General features: G+C 40.3%; 1 protein-coding gene across 24 annotated transcripts in view; it reads left to right on the top strand.

The window, feature by feature from the left end:
* Window positions 1-849: 849 nt before the first annotated feature.
* RIMS2 (regulating synaptic membrane exocytosis 2) overlaps window positions 850-19297 on the top strand; it is a 598763-nt gene continuing 580315 nt past the window's right edge. For all 24 annotated transcript variants that reach the window (XM_046014324.1, XM_046014271.1, XM_046014350.1 and 21 more), the window contains exon 1: window positions 850-1342. In XM_046014324.1, coding sequence (XP_045870280.1) covers window positions 1167-1342 — 176 coding nt within the window. In that variant the 5' untranslated portion in view covers window positions 850-1166. The remainder of the gene's footprint in view (window positions 1343-19297) is intronic.

Genomic DNA, 19297 nt, shown 5'->3' with positions numbered 1-19297 from the left:
CTCACAGGCTCGAGTTCTCCACCCCTCTCTTGAAAACTCGCTCCCCCCTCCCCGCCCGCCCCCAGCCCACAGGTCGCGCTCGGGAGGGGTGCTTGCCAAGCTCTGGCCTGGGCGGCCGGGAGGTGACGCGGTCCCGGCGGGAGGAGCCGGGGAGGCGGAGGGGCGGAGGAGGCGCGGGCGGCGGCACCGAGCGGCGGCCGCAGCAGCAGCGGCGTAGGGAGCCTGCTCTCGGCGCCGACTCCAGGGACCCAAGGGGCGGCGGCGGCCGAGGGTCCGCGGGCAGGCGCGTGATGAGGAGGCACCAGCGCCCGTCCCCGCTACGCGTCGGAGCTCGCTTGGATCCGGGCGTTGGCAGCCGATGGGCCCCGGCCCCGGGAATCTCCGCCGCTAGCCCCTGTCATCCCTTCCCCGCTTTCGCTTCCCCGCTCTAGCCTGGAGCGGTCTCCGGCAGCCTTGCTCGGCCCCGCGGCCCTTTCCCGGGCGTTCCTGGAGGGGTCCTCCCTCCGCGGCGCCTGAAGCCCAGAGACGCGTCAGTCGGCGGGACAGCTGAGCTGCTTCTCTGGGAAATTAGCCCCTGTTTCCTCACCACCCCCTCCGCTCCCGCCCCGGCGCCCCTCCGGTTGGCAGGACGCTGTCTCCCGGCGCTCGGAGCGAGTTCTCGGGACTCCCCCAGGGGGGCTAGTTCGCCGCGCACCCCTCTCCCCTCCGCCGCGGCGCGCGCCCCCGCCCCCGCCGGACACACTCGCGCCCGGGCCGGCGCGCCGCCCTCCCGCCCGCTCCCTCCAGTCACCCCACCCTTAGTCGTCCCCGCCACCTTACTCCACCACCCTCCCCCGCCGCTCCGCGCACACCGCGTCCCAGCCCGGCCTCCCGCTCCTTTCTGCCAAACCGCTCACTTGCCAGCCCTTCGCCCCCGGGAAGAAGAAACATTTCCCGGAGCGCACTCCTCAGCCCTCACTCCCCCCGCGCTCGCCCTCCTCCTCCCCCCCGCCCCTTTCTTTCTTTCTTTCTTGGGGGAGGGGGGCTGTCGCCTCGGACTGAAGGCCATTGATTTGTATGTATTTGTCCCAGCGCCGGAGGCTGCCCCAGCCGCCCGCGCGGGTGCCGCCGCCGCCGCCAGTGGAGTTGCCTCCCTGCTTCCCTAGGGTGGTTAAGCTCCACCAAACATGTCGGCTCCGGTCGGGCCGCGGGGCCGCCCGGCTCCCACCCCGGCGGCCTCTCAGCCGCCCCTGCAGCCCGAGATGCCCGACCTCAGCCACCTCACGGAGGAGGAGAGGAAAATCATCCTGGCCGTCATGGATCGGCAGAAGAAAGAAGAGGAGAAGGAGCAGTCGGTGCTCAAGTAAGGACCCGGCTCCATCTTCCCGCCTCCCTCCTTACCCTCCGCCCCCACGGCCGCTGCCCTGCGGCCGCCTGCGCGCCCCGGATCGCCGCCCTCCCTCCAGCCGGCGGCGCCTGGGCCACGAGGGCTGCGGCCGGCGCCGGCAGCTGGGGCTGCTTTCTGGGTGTCAGAGCGCGGGGGTGTGTGCCGGGGAGAGAGGGCGCCGAGGCCGGCTGAGATGAGGGTGGAGAGCCCTTGGACGTTGTGATTTTCCCGGGCGTCCTTCCGGCTTCCCCCCGCGGGCCAGTTTGGCTCCAGGGCCCCCACGGGGCTGAAGCCGAACCCAGGCTCCGCGCGTCCCCTCTCCTTTCCAGCCGCCCCCGCGCGGAGGCAGTGACTGGGGCAATGAATCCAATATGGCCGTGCACAGGTGCTCCCTGGCCGGGACCCGGGCGAAGGCGCGCCGCTGGGGATGCAGGCGCAGCCGGGGCGCCTCGTCCCGCGTTTCCGCAGGGTGGCTCTGCCTCCGACGCGGAGACGAGAAGAGCTGCCCACGGTCGCTGCGGGCAGGAGGGCGGCGGTGCAGGCGAGGGGCCTAAGCTCTGGCATGTCTCGGGTGGGTGTGCGGCCGCCGCCATCTTCCAGCCCCTCCCCCTCGGCGGGTTCTAACACCCTGCACTCTGCTGCTCTTCCTGTTTGCAACTAGTAAATCTGTTTAATCCCGAAGAGACTCTGGAGAGGCTCCCGTTCCTACCACCCCAGCAGTCTGGGATGCTTCCTACCTTGTGAAGTTTTACTACTAGTGTTCATAGTGTAGGCATCCGGGATTTTGACGAGGGTGGGATAGTAAAAGCAGCACCCAGGCATCGGGTTAGCGCTGTGGAACTTCAGCACCAGGGAACTGTCCAGACACAGATACAGCTTTGAGACTCCTTTCCTTGTCAGTCTAGCAAAGAGATTTGTTTCTACAGGTTTGCTTTTAAATGTTTTATGGGTATTTGGTTTCTCAGTTACTGTATGAAAGAGATTGTTGTGCAGGAGATGCGTAACCTTTTTATGTTTTTCCAACTCAACTTTTTTTTCTTTTTAGTGAAATGAATTACTTACTCACTAAGAGATTAACTTGCACAGTTGATGTGCTAAGGGTGGGATGGTTTTTCTGCGTGTTATCAAATACACTTTTCCCATATTCTCCACAGAAACATACAGTTGAAAGAGTAGAGTTCCTCTGTGAAGGAACTAATACACTGACCTCTAATAACGTAAACTTTAAAAACAGGTTGTTGAATTCAGTATTCTTTAATACTTACAGAGAAACCAGTTTCTGTCTACACATATATATTTTCATATTTTAATGAAAAATACTATAAATTGTGGTAACAAGTGTATCAAATATCTGAGAAAAAGAAAATTTCTCAGAAAATATTGAAGCACTAAGATTGCAAATGTTCCTGACATATTATCTGGAATAAAGAAGAATTACTTCTTCAAAGCTAATTTCTGGGTTTGGAGACTTGTTTGGGAATATGATTTATTAGTAGGCGTGGGAAATGAAAAACAGTTAAGAGATTTAAGTAGTTTATTTTAACTAATGGAGGAATAAAGCATTTTTAAAAGCTTTTTGAGCATTCTACTCACTTTACTTTAAGTGTATGTACTGACAACAGCAAGCTTTTGATAACTTAGAGTTTGATATTTAGATATATGAATCTATATTTTTACTATAATTGCAGTAAAATTAGTGGTTCCAAAATGATGTCAAATAAAACGTAGTTTTATTTCTTTGACCCATATATACAATGTGTTTTTATTTCTTTGTAGTATGCTATATCATAGTATTTACTGGCTACTTCACTATTGTTCTGATATATAGAAATGTAAATGAACTTTTGAATACTAAATTAAGAATTGCTCAGAGTGACCAGTGTGTTACTTTAGGAAAATGTTGTAAAAGGGTTTTTCAAGTAGGTACATTACATTACATAGATTACTTTTCTATGTAAACCTACATACTATGCAAATACATATAATGTTCATCCATTCATAATTGCACAGTTTAGGTAGAAACATTCTCTAAACACACTTATACAGTCTATGAAATTACATTACTGAAAAATCTGTTCATATTTATTTATTTATTTTATTTATTATTTTTTTAAAGATTTATTTATTTGACAGATAGAGACTACAGGAAGGCAGAGTGGCAGGCAGAGAGAGAGAGAGAGAGAGGAGGAAGCAGGCTCCCAGCTAAGCAGAGAGCCCGATGCGGGGCTCGATCCCAGGAACCTGGGATCATGACCTGAGGTGAAGGCAGAGGCTTTAACCCGCTGAGCCACCCAGGTGCCCCTGTTCATATTTATTTTAAATATCTATTTGCATTTCTACCTAACAGTCTTAGAAGGAGTCATACCTCAAAATGGCCTACCTTGTTTCAGAGTTATTTTTATATTCATTTTAACAGGAAGTTTTCTGCAGATTAAAGCATAAAGCATTTAATTTTAGATGTTGTTTAAAAATGTTTTTGGCTTTTGTAATAAAGGAAGACTAGGCAAGGAAAATGAGGAAAAGAAGACTTTATGATAGGATTATAATAAAGATTGTTTTGAAGAATTTTATGATTTGTTAAATAATATTATCAGTATTGGGTATTAAGTTATAAATACTATATGTAAGAAAAAGTAACACTAGTATTCATCAATAATTACTATTTTTCATTAAGTTTTAGGGGCCATTCATCAAGGATAATCAAGACATTATCCTTTGTTTTTCTTTAGTGATGTCCATTTAATTGCATGTTAACATCTATTCTGAGAGAAGGTCATGGGCAGAGAGAAACTGAAACTCCAGTTCATGTCTGCTACTTGTAACAACTATGTTAAAAGATAAGTTTGATGTGTGAAAATTTGAAACCATTGGATGAAGATATTTTCATACTAAGTATTCATACAGAGTGGGGCGTACATTCTAAAGTATACATCACGAGATGATATGTTGGAGTAGAGGAAGAGAATATTAAAACATATTTCTATTTGAATTTGAAAAAGAAAATAAGCTTTATTTGAAAAATAGATTTGAAAAAGAAAATAAGTTTTACTGATATTTAACATATAGATTAACAATGTTAAGATGCATATAATTTATGAATAAATATCTGCATATTAAGAAGCTCATGCCTGAGATATTTTTAATGAGAGAGGTGAGCAATCAAAGGAGATTGAGACCACTATTGAGACCATTACAATAGTAATCTTTCTCTTTGGGAAGAGATTAAGTAAGAACCATATATACTTAATTATTAGCCATTTCTTCAAAGCCTTGTTGAACATCCACATACTCAAGAAATCTTCTGTCACCATCAAGTAATTTCAATTTACATGGGATTGAGGTACTGAAATTTTGGAAGCATTTTTATATCTCAGTGGATCCCTCAACAGATCAGTAATTACTTTTTTTTAATCTTTACATGAAAATCCTTTTATAATTTTAGTTTTGATAACTCAATCTACTGGTAAAATCTATAGTGTTCTTTTACTTATTAATATTTTTAAGCCTTGTCTTTCAAAGAATAAAAAAGTACTCTTCTTTGGAGTCTGTTTTGCAGCATCTTTAATACCTGCACATATTAGGTACCTAATAGGAAATGTTGATATGACTTGTGGTAATGTTGATAAGGCAGATTATTAATTTTATTGGGAAAATGAAGAATAATTTTTTTGAACGAAAAGCATAATTTATTAAGTTTAATTTTTCAGTGAGTTTTTCTTTTCTTTTTTTGGATGTGGTGTTGTGAAAAAAAATGTATGAGAAAAACAAAACTACCGAAATCAATAGAAAAGTATTCATTCAGTAAGTGTTTATTGAGTTTCTACTATGTGCATATCCTAGTCTTTCAGATGAGGGTTTTTGTAAATAACAAATTAGAAATTATGTTTCTTGATGTGTAGATTACTTTTTTATCATGATTTTGGCTTTTCTGTTAATGTCAAAGGGATAATTTATTCCCCAAATAAAGGAAGTTAGGAGTAAAAGTTTCATGATAGATCAGAGTGACAATTTAGCTTTACATTTAAAACACAGATGAGCAGTTCTAGATTTTTTAAAAATAATTTAATTTTAAGAGCATTTTTCAAAGTCAATTTATAAGCTTCCTTATTTAATGGATAATATTTACCTATAGTACAAAATTTCTTAGCTGTGCTTTTCCCTAAGCCAGAGACAATTATTCTTGTCAGTTTATTGTATACCATTCTAGAAATATTCTATATGTAGGAGTAGATATGTGTGTACATCACACATATGCTGTGTGTACACACAGGTATATGGATGTTTATGTGTACATATAAAAAACAAATGTGTACTGCAGTTTACTTTTTAGGAGATCAGTTCCACACCTATTAATATATAGTTTTCTCATTCATTTTAATGGCTGCATAATGTCTCGTTTTGTAAATACTCTTTAATTTCTTTAACTAGAGCCATATTTTGGATATTTAGGCTGATTCTAATTATTTTGCCATTAGAAACAGCACTGTGATAAATATCTTCGTACATATATCATTTCCTATGTATGTGAATATATCTTTGGAATAAATTCCTAGAAATGCATTGTTGGGTCAAAAGGTCAGTGTATTTTAAGTTTTAATAAATATTGCCAAATTTACTTTCACAAAGTAAGTATGTACAGGTAACATAAACTAGGGAGACTCTTACATCCTTTCTAATTCAGTGTGTGATAATCTTTGCCAAAATATAGTTTGGTGAGAAATATGCCAATTATCAGTGAGGCTGAGAGCCTTTTACATTTGTTTAAACTCTTGTTTTTTCTGTTGGTCATTTTTAGTGATTTGTAGAAGCTCTTTTTATTGTCATTTGTTTTATGACTTTTTTATTGGTCAGGATTTTTAAAAAAATGTGTTTGAATTTAGTACTTTTTGTTTTATGGCTTTGGGGTTTATGATATAGTTAGAATGATCTCCTCATTCTAATATTTGAAAACCTACCATATTGTCTTCTCACAGCTAAATGAATTTTTTTGTTGTGAAATGAAATTTTAAGAACAAAGCATGTCAAATAAAAGATGCAATTTAATTATGAAGACTTTTAAATAAAAATCATTATTGTACACCTAAATAGCCATGGCATTGTCAAAAATTGAAAACCTATAGTTTCGAAGAATTTAAAATGCATTCTAAAACATCGATTGGCATTTTATGAGACAGTATATAATAATATAAAGTACATCTTTATATATCTTCTATATTTTAAAGTAACTAGGACAATTAAATAATATCTTCTTGTTAACAATATATATTGATAAAGAACTGATCATACCGTGTGACAAAGAGAGAGGCAACGGAGGCAAGAGTGAGGGACCAGATGGATTTTGACTCGAAACCTTATTTTACCAATTAATAACAGTAAGGTCTTAACTTATGTTGTTAAGCACTCTGAGCCTGTGTTTCCTCCTCTCTGTTATCTGAATAATAATGCCTACCTTGAAGGATTGCTGTGATCAATATAGAGTAAATATCCTGGCATAAGTAGGTATGCAACAAATAGTTGTTATTAACTGATTCTAGGCATCAGTTTCTAGACCTTAATATTATTATAGCATTCCTGTGTGAAATCTTAACTTTTCTTTTCTTTCTTCTTCTTTTTTTTTTCTTTTTAACTGAGACATTCTCTTCCTTATCTACTGGGAAGTTAAAAGAGTACCTAAAGATTCTAAAGTGACTTCATTATTTATCTAGAAGGTCAGGGGTGGGAAGGGGAGGTGATATATTGGAAACAGTTTCCTCAGCAAACACCATTCTTAGAGAGTCTGAAAAAAAAAAGGAGTAATAGTGAAAAATAATACAGCAAATTATTGGTTTTCAGGAAGATACTGATTGTCTTGGGTGAATGTGAGGGAACTAATTTGTGCAGATTACTCCGTGATTGTTCTTAGATTTGCCTGGGATCAATTTTTTTACTCTACTAATATGTATTTATTTATTTGTCTTATTCATATTATATCTGAGATTCAGAGACTCTTATCATGTTAATGGATTCTGAAGAATTATTACAGTTCAGAGTGCTCCTCTCCTTTGCATTGCTTCTCAGGTGCACGCAATCTTTGTATGACTGCCTCATTCTCATCTTTCTGACCTTAGCTTCTTTTTTTTTTTTTTTTTTAAGATTTTATTTATTTGACATAGAGAGAGAGAGAGGAAATACAAGCAGGGGGAGTGGGAGAGGGAGAAGCAGGCTTCCTGCCAGACAGGGAGTCCCATGCAGGGCTGGATCCCAGGACCCTGGTATCATGACCTGAGCTGAAGACAGATGCTCAGCGGCTCAGCTCCCCGGGTCCCCTGACCTTAGCTTCACGTTTCTGTCCTTAGAGAACTCCTTCTTGTCCACATATTCATAAGTATCTTCTTTCTTCTTTTCCACAACATCTTTAACATTTTTCCAGTTATGCTTATTAAAATTTACAACTTCCTTATTTGCTTATGGTCTGTCTACTCTGTTAGATTATAAACTTCAGGGGAGCAACCAGCCTTCTGTCCTGCTATTTCAGCCTCATCTTCTAACCCAACACAATGCTTTATGCATAGCAGTACTCAAAAGTATTAGTTGGGTGAATGAATGAAACATGGGGAATGAGATACTGTGTTCATTTAGGTACTTCTTGCTTTCAAGGTGAAATTCAATAATCTAAAAGGAAAAGATTTGCTTAGGTAGTTTATTTTTGAAATCAACTATAATTTTAAACATATGTCCAATGTTGCTTATATTGCTAGAAGCAAATTTACAGTATTCGTGTATGATTGCAATTCATCTTTCTTTTAGGCTAAGCACATAACTGTTTTAACTAGAGACCAGAAGAAATTGTGATATGTCATTTTGAAATTTCAATTATTTTTTCATATAAGGGGTATTTGGCTTTAAGAATTATTACATTACTTTCAAAGTGTTTGTAAATTTCTAGTGTGCTTAAGAGCTGAATGGTAAGTGATGTACAGAATATTTTGGATAGAAACAATTCTCCCCAGAGACAGACATTTGGAGGCCAGCCATAATCAGACGAACACACTGAAATGTAAAGTGTCATGAAAAAACACAGTAAGGGTGTTTTTCGTACGTCATGACCATAGTAAAAAATAAGTCAGAGTAATCAAGTGAGAATGTTGTCTCTTTGGTATTGTTTGAGGGTGTTGGACATTTTATCCTTTTAAATCCTTTAGAAATTTTATTCCTACTAGACATTAAAGATTCTAGAGAATACAGATACATATTCACTAGTCATCTGATGAAATGCAGATATCTATCTCTGGGTGTTAAAATCCTTTGAAGCATTATCAGCAAACCCCTTTAGGGACTCACTATAAGGAATATGATAAACGACAATTACAATATTGCATGATGAGTGCTAGGAGACCACCATGTACAGTGAATCATGGGTATATTCATAGAAGATGAGCACTTGATCCAGCTTTGGAGGGAATGAAATTTAGGCTGAGGGTCAAAGGATGAGTAGATGTTAGTTGGGCAGAGAAAGATATTCTAAGCAAAAATACTAAAACTCCCAAGTTTTCCTACCCCAGGTTTAACTTTGTAATAGAGAGGCAAGACATGGTCAAGAAACTGACTTGAAGTGGTTTAGAAGGTCTGGAGCATAGGGTTTATTAGAGGTGAGTCAGTAGAGGAGACTTGAGAGATGGCAAGGATGAGAGCTTCAAAGACATTACATATTTTTCTTTTGGTTCGGATTTAATCCTAAAGGCAGTAGGGAGTCATGGAGGGATTTTAAGCAGCGACACGGTATAATCAGACTTTTGTTGGAAAAAAAAAACAACACTCCATTCTTACAGTCTGAGGGACTGATGAAAATGTGTAATGCTAGAGACAAGAGCAGTAGTTAGGAGACTCTTCTAGTAATCCAGATGATACATGAGGGAGATATGAAAGAAGGCAGTCCTGGTGGAGGTGAAGAGGCAGGAGACCTTTGGAAATATTTGGGAGCCAAATTACCGGAATTTGCCAACAGTGTGTAAAGGGTAAGTAAGCTCTCAGGATGCCTGGTGCGCTCAACTGACCGCTATATGTAATATGTATCTTTGTTCATCTGATGGCCAACTCTCTGCACAGGTCTAGTCTCAGAATCAGAGTTCTCTTGAGAGAGCCCTTGGGGGAGGCTTCTTTTATTGTTTTACTTACTCTAAGCAGTTTATAATGTGGACGTTTATAGAAGTGACTACAACTTGCCATACAGTAGGGTAGGATGGAAATAATAGAGTAGTAATAGGAAGGGCAAAAGGGGGAAAGAAGAGAAGGCAAAGAAAAAGGGGAGAAGAAGAAGATCAGGACTATTTAAATCCATTCACAATTGTGAGGAAGCCTACTTAATATTTTAGCTTTGAAAACTTTTTTGTTTTTGTACTGATTATGTTACCGTTGTATAGTTTTTTCAGAACTGCAGATCTGTTTTCCCTTTATTGAACATTCCTTGCTCTCAGTGACAACTTTGTCTCAGTGAATTTCACTTTGGGTGTTTTTTTTTTTTTCAAGATTTCATTTATTTATTTGACACTGAGAGAGAAATAAGTAGGCAGAGGGGCCAGCAGAGAGAGAGAGGGGAGCAGGCTCCCTCCTGAACAGAGAGCCCAGTGTGGGGCTTGATCCCAGGACCCTGAGATCATGACCTGAGCTGAAGGCAGAAGCTTAACCCACTGAGCCACCCAGGTGCCTCTCTTTGGGTGTTTTTAACTATTACACAATTTTTGTTTTATACAGTAGATTTAACTACGACAAGATGTTTTTTTTTAAGATTTAAAAAAAATTTATTTGACACAGAGAGAGAGAATGCTCACAAGCAGGGGGAGCAGCAGAGGGAGAGGGAGAAGCAGACTCCCCGCTGAGCAAGGAGCCCTATGTGGGACTAAATCCCAGGACCCTAGGATCATGACCTGAGCTGAGGGCCAACGCTTAACCAGCTGAGCCACCCAGGCGCCCTACAAATTTCCTTTATTGTATATAGTCCTACATGACCTCCTAGGGAATTTTGGAAATGGAAGTGTAGTTCAGGAAAGTGTAGGAAAGATATGAGCTGTGGAAATGACACTGTGGTTGGTGAAAATTCTGTTCCTTTTTAAATTAATGAATTACTGCAGATTTCAGACAGTGTCGTGTTATGTGAGAGGTAAGTTTTGTTGGATTTTGTGATGGGCAGTTTCAGAAATAGGATTAGAAATAGGATTATAGAAAGGGAAAAGTTAAGAACAGATCTAGACCCAGGACTGATACAATATTATTTCACCTGCCTCTTTCTAGAACTGTTGTTACCCATCCAAATCGTAGGCAACTAGATAGTGTAAATTAGACTAAGAATGGACAACTTTTCTACAGTTTGTGTATTATGAACATGTATTGTATCTATGTTATATATACATGTTAAAAAGCTGTAATTTGTGTTTTCCATATCATATGGTGCTGGCATTTAGAGTTAAGAACTTTTATACAGGGCTGCCTGGGTGGCTCAGTGGGTTAAAGCCTCTGCCTTTGCCTCGGGTCATGGTCTCAGGGTCCTGGGATTGAGTCCCACAAAGGGCTCTCTGCTCAGCAGGGAGCCTGCCACCCTCTCTCTCTATGCCTACCTCTCTGCCTACTTGTGATCTCTCTCTGTGTGTGAAGTAAATAAAAAAAATCTTTAAAAAAAAAAGAACTTTTATACAGTTTATAGATTATAAATATTTAACATTCTTATGTAACACACAGAATTTGGTAAGTTCTACTAAACAGAGATGCTGGTTAAAAGCTCCTTTAGACACAGGAAGAAGATGGAACTCTCTGTGCACTTGGGCAGTTTTTTTTCCCCCTAAGTTTAGGTTCAGGTGTTAGGGAAAAATAACTTAGCAGTTTCATGCATCCTGCAACTCGGATTCTGGGATGCTGAAACCCGGAAAAAAGGTTTATACTAAATAGTATAGCTAGATAACAGAATAACCATAATGGTAGTTTTGGTAAAGGGTTTGCTTCTCAGGCACGTATATGAACAATTTGTTTCATCATACATCACATCGCATCACACAGAATCCCTTTTGACTTAAAGCCGAAAGAATTAATGCTTTTATTCACACACAAATTTTTTTTTTTCCTGTAATAAAATGAATTTTGTAGTGGAGATAGCTAGGCTTTCATCAAAGATTTACATTCCTCTTTCACAGAGTTGTTGTTGCCCAGGCCTGGACTACCTTTTCCAGCTTTCCTTGTTTCTAAATGGGTTCATGTGATTAAGTTCTGGCTAATGATTTAACCTTGCCTACCCTGGCACTCCCTCTCACGCCCAACCCCCCCCCCCCCCCACAGACTGTATATGAATAAGAGATACATTTCTGTGTTAAGTCACTGATTTTTAGGAGTGTATCTATTACTGTGGCTATCTTAAGTAATGTCAGTTTCCTTATTATCTGTTATTTATATAATTCTGGGATAGTTTTTTTTTTTTTTAAGATTTTATTTATTCATTTGACAGAGAGAGATCACAAGTAGACAGAGAGGCAGGCAGAGAGAGAGAGAGGGAAGCAGGCTTGCTGCTGAGCAGAGAGCTCGATGCGGGACTCAATCCCAGGACCCTGAGATCATGACCTGAGTGGAAGGCAGCTGCCTACTCAAAATAATCCTGGGAAAGTTTTACATCAGAAAGGATGAGTACTTACCATTTACATAGACGTGGATGGAACTGGAGGGTATTAGGCTAAGTGAAATAAGTCAATCAGAGAAAGACAATTATATGGTTTCACTCATATAACAGGGTAGAGGACTATAGGGGAAGGGAGGGAAAACAGAATGGGAAGTCATCAGAGAGGGAGAAAAACCATGAGAGACTCTTTTTAAATTTTTTTAAAGATTTTATTTATTTGTCAGAGAGAGCTGAGCTAGAGCGAGCACAGGCAGACAGAGTGAGAATCAGGCTCCCTCCCAAGCAAGGAGCCCAATGTGGGACTGGATCCCAGGATGCTGGGATCATGACCTGAGCTGAAGGCAGCTGCTTAACCAACTGAGCCACCCAAGCGACCCACCCTGAGAGACTCTTAACTCTAGTAAACAAACCGAGGGTTGCTGGAGGGGAGCTGGGTGGGGGGATGGGATAACTGGGTGATGGGCATTAAGGAGGGCACGTGAGGTGATGAGCACTGGGTATTACATGAAACTGATAAATTATTGAACACTACACCTGAAACTAATGATGTACTGTAAGTTGGCTAATTGAATTAAAAACAACAACAACAACAAAAAACTTTGGGAAAGTTTTAAAGTTCCCACCTGCACTAGTCAACTCCAAAAGTACTTCCGTGGTACTGAACTTTATTACCACAGGTTGATTTGTCTTTAATGATTAGTCTAAGTTAACTTAACTCTTAACTTAGCCATAGGATTCTTGAATACAGAATTTACCAGGAAGGGAATGTTCTATCTGCTTGGTGGCAACTGGGCTGTACCCCAATTGGGGGTTTGTTCCTGAGTTTGCGAGAAGGTACATCTACTGAATCATAAAAGAGACACTTGCTCTGGAAGCAGAGGTAGACACAGACTTCATGATGAGACAGAAAAATTTGCAATCCTAGGATCCATTTTAGAATAAATTGAAGTCTTGTGTTAGAAGTTTTACAGGTTGAAGCCTAATGGTTAAGTTCCATTTCCAAACTAAAGGTTAGAAAGCTTTATAGAAATTGTAAGTGAATTTTGTAAGACCAGAAAGAGATACAGTTGAATGTCGTTGAACTTTTATTACTACATATTACATATTTTTCCCTTTAACCCTCTAGATCTACTCCTGCTCTACTACTTTTCCCTCACTTTGCTATATACAGTGGGAGGCTGACCTCTATGGATTGCACCAGTGGGCTTTCTTGTCCCTGACTTTCAGTTGGCTTCTCTGTCCTGAGATATTTGTGGTTTGGAGGGAAGGAGGATAGTGAGGTCATAATATTTTTTCCCAGTCTTTCTTCAGAGTAGGCCTTTGCAGTTGGTTGTCTGTCTACTGAAAACAACAGTTCCATATTCTGGCCCTCTTGGTATAGCTACTTTCTTTTTGTTCTAGCCCACCTATACTGCTTGTTGGTTTCCTTAAGCCACGCCCACACCTTTGTAAAATAGTCTCTTTATTAAACACTAGTTACTCAGTTTGGATATGCCATCTGTTTGCTGTGGTTCAGTAAAAGTTTATTGGGATTGTGAATGTGAACGGACCATGACTTGAGGTATTCACAATCGACTTTCTTCAGTATATCCACAGTAATCTTTTAAGGAATCCCTCTGTATGTCATGTTCTTTAATTCTTTTTTTTTCCTTTGATTCTTTGGTTATGCACATGCCCTTACTCTGTACCTGGTGAGCAGTTTTGTGTCCACCTCCATTGCCATGAAGAGATACAGTTCTTTGATACATGTGTTAATTGTCTCTTCTCTCAATTGTTACAGCATTTTTGTACATAACTTTTTAAATAATGTTTCTGATATGCAACAGTAGTTACCAATGTCTACTTTCTTGTTAGTATCACTGGTTTCTTTGAAGTCATGGGCCAAGTCTAATCATCTTTTTATGCCCAGGGCAGTACCAGGCACGTACTTGTCAGCCAATAAGCATTTGTTAATAAAGCTTGGTGCATGTGTGGGGATCATTCTAATTTTGTTCTTCTCCCTCAGCTTTCAAATATAATCAGTTACCAAATCCTGTCATTATTATCTCCCAAAGATCTTTGAGATCTGTCTCCTCTCCATCTTCATTATTGCTTCACTCTTTCATGCCTTTATTATATTTTCCTTTATTATTTCTTTCCAAATAGGTATCTCCTCTTTCAGGCTCACCACTTCTTTTTTTTTTTTTTTTATTTATTTTATTTATTTATTTGACAGATAGAGATCACAAGTAGGGAGAGAGGTAGGCAGAGAGAGAGAGAGAGAGGAGGAAGCAGACTCCCTGCCAAGCAGAGAGCCCGATGCGGGGCTCAATCCCAGGACCCTGGGATCATGACCTGAGTGAAAGGCAGAGGCTTTAACCCACTGAGCCACCCAGGCGCCCCCAGGCTCACCACTTCTAACTCAACTTGCGTCATAGTACAACACTCTAATACACAAATCTATTTTAAAGTCCTCACTATTCATCATTGCCTTTCACTGCATTTACTGTAGAGCCTGGATGGCTAGTGTCACAGAAGTCCTTTTGTGATGTTTTGTCAGTCTTTATATCCTGGTTGTCTTTCATGGGGAGCACTCCACCTGTTTTGGTTGTACTGAGTTAAAGTTAGTTCCCTATTTTTTTTTTTTTTTAAAGATTTTATTTGGGCACCTGGGTGGCTCAGTGGTTTAAGCCGCTGCCTTTGGCTCAGGTCATGATCTCAGGGTCCTGGGATCGAGTCCCACATCGGGCTCTCTGCTTGGCAGGGAGCCTGCTTCCCTCTCACTCTCTCTGCCTGCCTCTCTGCCTACGTATGATCTCTCTCTGTCAAATAAATACATAAAATCTTTAAAAAAAAATTTATTTATTTATTTATTTGACAGATTTCACAAGTAAGCAGAGAGGCAGGAAGGAGGCAAGCAGGGTCCCCACTGAGCAGAGAGCCCAATGTGGGGCTCGATCCCAGAACCCTGAGGTCATGACCTGAGCCAAAGGCAGAGGCTTTAACCCACTGAGCCACCCAGGCACCCCTTAGTTCCCTATTTTTAATCTTCCATCTATAGGTTAGCATATACTGGTCTCTTTGCCTAGAAAGCCCAACCCACTTTTCTCTGGCTAAGTCCTAATAGTTCTTTTTTTTTTTTTTTTAAGATACTCTTTTTAAGTAATCTCTATACCCAATGTGGGGCTTGAACTCACAACCCTGAGATCAAGAGTCATATGTTGCACTGACTGAATCAGCTGGGGACCCCTATGTCCTCCTACTTCTTAACTCAGATTCATCTCAGGTTTCCAGCCAGCTGAAAACTGGGTTAGATGACTTTTTGTGCTCTCATAACCCTTATTGCATACCTCTGTTGTAACTCTTAACAACATTAATAATCAGTAGCCAACACAGACTGGATGCTTATTGTGCTATTGGTATGCTACACTCGATATGCATTATCTGATTTCAGCCTCTACAACAAACTTAATGAGATCGTTACTATTTTCTCATTTTTACAGATGAAAAAAATGCAGACTCAAATTCTATGCTCAAAGTTTTCTAGGGAGTCAGGATTTTAACCTAAACAGTCATATTCTAGAATTTGTGCTTTTAATAACTACACGGTATTATTTTATAGTTATTGACTTACTTTAAAACTCTTTTCTAATGGATGATAGGGAAAGCACTGTCTTTGCAGTGGGTGGTCCATTGTGAATGGATATAAATGTTTTTTGAGTGAATAATTAAGTCTGACACTGCCTAACAGTGGATAGCTGCCGATACCTTAAGAAGTGATTACCTTTGGGATTAAGTGGTCATATTTGCAAGTAGTTTCATTGATACCTCTCTTGAACATGAGAGCTATTGGTTATGGTGCATGGTATTAATTAAACCAACAATCAAGCATGTGTTTTTAACAATACATGAAATCAATGAGGGCAAAATATAATACCTACTTTAGAAGTTATTATGAGGATTAATTGAGTTTACATTTGTAAAGCCTTCAGAAGAGTTTCTAGCACATAGTAAATACAGATGCTTGTTAAATAAGTAAATAGCTAGAAGAGGAAAGCATTGATAACTACAGAGGATATCAGTCCAGTTTATTATCAGTAAATGCTTTTATGAACACTCAATTTCTTAATACCTGAAAGGACATTGTTACTTTCTTTAATAAAGGAAGACCTGGATCTTTCAAGGTTTAAATAGTTTTCCTTCTATTAGTTTTCTACTACTAACAAAATTAGAGGCTTACAAACAACACACATTTATTATCTCACAGTTCTGTAAGGTCAGAAGTCTGGCCTGGGTCTCACTGAACTAAAAATGAAAGGAACTGGCTGCATTTCTTCCTGGAAGCTAGAGGGAGGATGTTTCCTTGCTCATTTGGAGTGTTGAAGAAATTCAGTTCCTTGAGCTTATAGGACAGAGTTAGATTCCTGTTTCTTTGATGACTGTTAGCCGGATGCTGTTCTAATGTCCTAGAGTCCTCTTTCCGTGCTTGCACATAGCCTCCTACATCTTGGAACCAGCAGTGGGCTGTTGGATCTTTCTCTTGATGCCATCTCTAGCCCTTCTTCTGTCATTGCGTATCTCTCTGCCTACAGGAGGGAAAGATTTTTCTCTTTTAAGTACTCACGTGATTAGATTGGGCTCAGAAGAATATATTCCAAAATAATCTTCCCATCTTAACCACATTTGTAAAACCTCTTTTGCTATGTAAGGATACACATTTACATGTTCCTGGAATTCAAATGTGAACATCTTTGGGAGGCCCTCATTCTCTTTACATTTTCCTAGTGAGTGCTGCTTGATACAAGTTCGGATATATGTTTTTTATAACATAGATTTTGTACTACTCCTGTTTTTGTTTTGTTTTTTTTTAATATATTTGTATTCAGGGATACAAATGCCAGAATGATATCTCTGAAATAATATTTTACAACGCACTTTTCTATGAGTTTATAATACCTTATTCCCTCAAATCACTCACAATCTGCTCTTCATTTTTTATTTATTTAACAATTTCCTGAATGAAAATTTTATCTATCTGGAGGTGGGGTAGGAGGATTGGGGCAAGCAGTGTGAATTTTTCTGAGCTCTATACATAAAGAAGCATGTATATACTCTTCCTAAGTAGTCATTTTAGTTGGTACTTAGATTTATGTTTATAGAGGGAGGAGTAATTTTGCCATATGACTATGTACTAAAGAGTTATTGAAATGTTTCCAAATGCAGGATTTTCATTATCTGATTGTCATTTTTAAGATTCAGCATAAATTTTATTTGCAGTATAAGTAAATAAAGATTTGGACTTAAATCTTTTGACAAGATTATGGTTTCCTTTGCATGTTTGGTCAAAGAACCTTATCTTACCCTGCAATGAGTGTGCCTTCATGTATTATTTTTATAATGATTAGCTAAGACGTCTGAATGAATGAAAAAATATAGTGTATATTATAACAAACTTTATGTCAGTGTTTAAACTATAACTCAGTTTATATTATAACTTGGTTTAACTTATGCAAGAAAACATTAATATAGCTATGAAATATAGAAAAAGAACACGATCCAAGGTACTCCTTCAAAATTGCTAACATAAATCCATGTCTCAGTGTATAGTTGTATATGTTAGGATAGACTAGATGTCAGAGTCCAGTCAGGAGACAGAAACTACAATAGTAATTTGAATAGGAAAACTTTAATATAATGGATTATTAATCGATAGCCTAGGGAGCAGGCACCTCTTTTAGTGCTGAGGCTGAGTACCCAAGGAAGGAACAAATTTGGAAGCGATCCCTCCCCACCAACCCGGGCTAAAGCTAGATTCAGCCCTTGTTAGAGGGTGTGGCTATGGCCCATGCTACTACAAGCTGGGGCAGGCAAGCTGGAAATCATCTGTGAGGGTGTTAGTAGGGGTTGCAGAGAAGCTGGTTGGAGTTTTCAAGGAACTCGCTGGGAAGCCACTTATTAGGGTGCCTGCTGGGATACCACCGAAAGTGATGTAGAGATGCCCACTGGGGTGCTAGGGAAACATGTTAGGAGGTGAGTGCCACTGGTGTCCTGGAAGCTCCTGGCAACCAAGCTCCTGGTTGGTTGGAACCGGACTGGAACACAGAAAATAACCAGGAAGCATCCAGAACCAGGAAGAGAAGCCCCTGCTTCCTTTAATGTTGCTCTAGCTCCCCCTGCCGACAAAGCTTGACACTGTGTCACCTGGTGAAGGACAAATGTTTATAGAGTCCAGGTCCAGTATCAAAACAGGACAAAGAAGGGTGGATTTGGATCTGAGAGATAGTAAATTTATAAATTTATAAGCTATGCTCTCCCTAAATATCAGTAGCTTAAAACAATATAGGTTTATTTCCTTCTCACACTATATGTTTTCTCTGGGACATTGGGTCTCTGTGTCATCTTTGTTCTGGGACAGGCTGAGGGAGAAGCTGTCTGGAACATTGAGAGCAAAGGAAAAGAGAAACAGTGGTGAACTGCAAGCTGTCTCTTCAAGTTTCCTCTCAGAAATATAAAAAAGTTGTGCTCACATTTCACGGGCCCAAGCAAGTTGCCTAATTGTGCAATGGGACAGTTATGGGACAATCACTCAGGGTAGAGAAGTACACTCCTACCGTGTATGGAAGGAAAATCAGGAATGTTTGTTGAAAAATAGAATTACTACAAGATTGACAGGATTGTCAAAGAGAAAATAGAAAATTGGTGCTCCCTAGGATAATTACTTATAGTTCTTCCTCTGAAATTTGATTTGCTTTATAGTTTTTTTGTTTAGATTTTTTTTAAGATTTTATTTATTTATTTGACAGAGAGAGATCACAAATAGGCAGAAAGGCAGGCAGAGAGAGAGAGAGAGGGAAGCAGGTTCCCTGCTGAACAGAGAGCCCAATGCGGGACTCGATCCCAGGACCCTGAGATCATGACCTGAGTCGAAGGCAGCGGCTTAACCCACTGAGACACCCAGGTGCTGCTGCTTTGTAGTTTTTATAAATTTTAGTGAAAATCAGCACCAAAATAAAAGTTGATAGTGCTCTTAACTTCTGGGTCAGGAATCTCAAACCAGGGCGTGAATTTAGTCATTTGTGTCAAACAGTAAAGCTGTAAACGATTTAAGCAGTAGGAAGTATATTTTTTTGAAGGTTAGGTACAGACTTTATTTTTAAATTTTGCATTAAAAATTTTACATCAACTTATGCTGATGTGATGTTACATGCCATGTGAAATGCCGCCATGTAGAAAAAAGTTTCTGTTATTTTTATCATAGGGTTAAAGTGACACTATGTAAATGAAAATGCCTTTAAGTTATGAATTGCTATAACATG

The sequence above is a fragment of the Meles meles genome, chromosome 1 (genome assembly GCF_922984935.1).
Source record: "Meles meles chromosome 1, mMelMel3.1 paternal haplotype, whole genome shotgun sequence".
Taxonomy (NCBI): domain Eukaryota; kingdom Metazoa; phylum Chordata; class Mammalia; order Carnivora; family Mustelidae; genus Meles; species Meles meles.
This window is presented reverse-complemented; position numbering and strand designations above follow the sequence as displayed.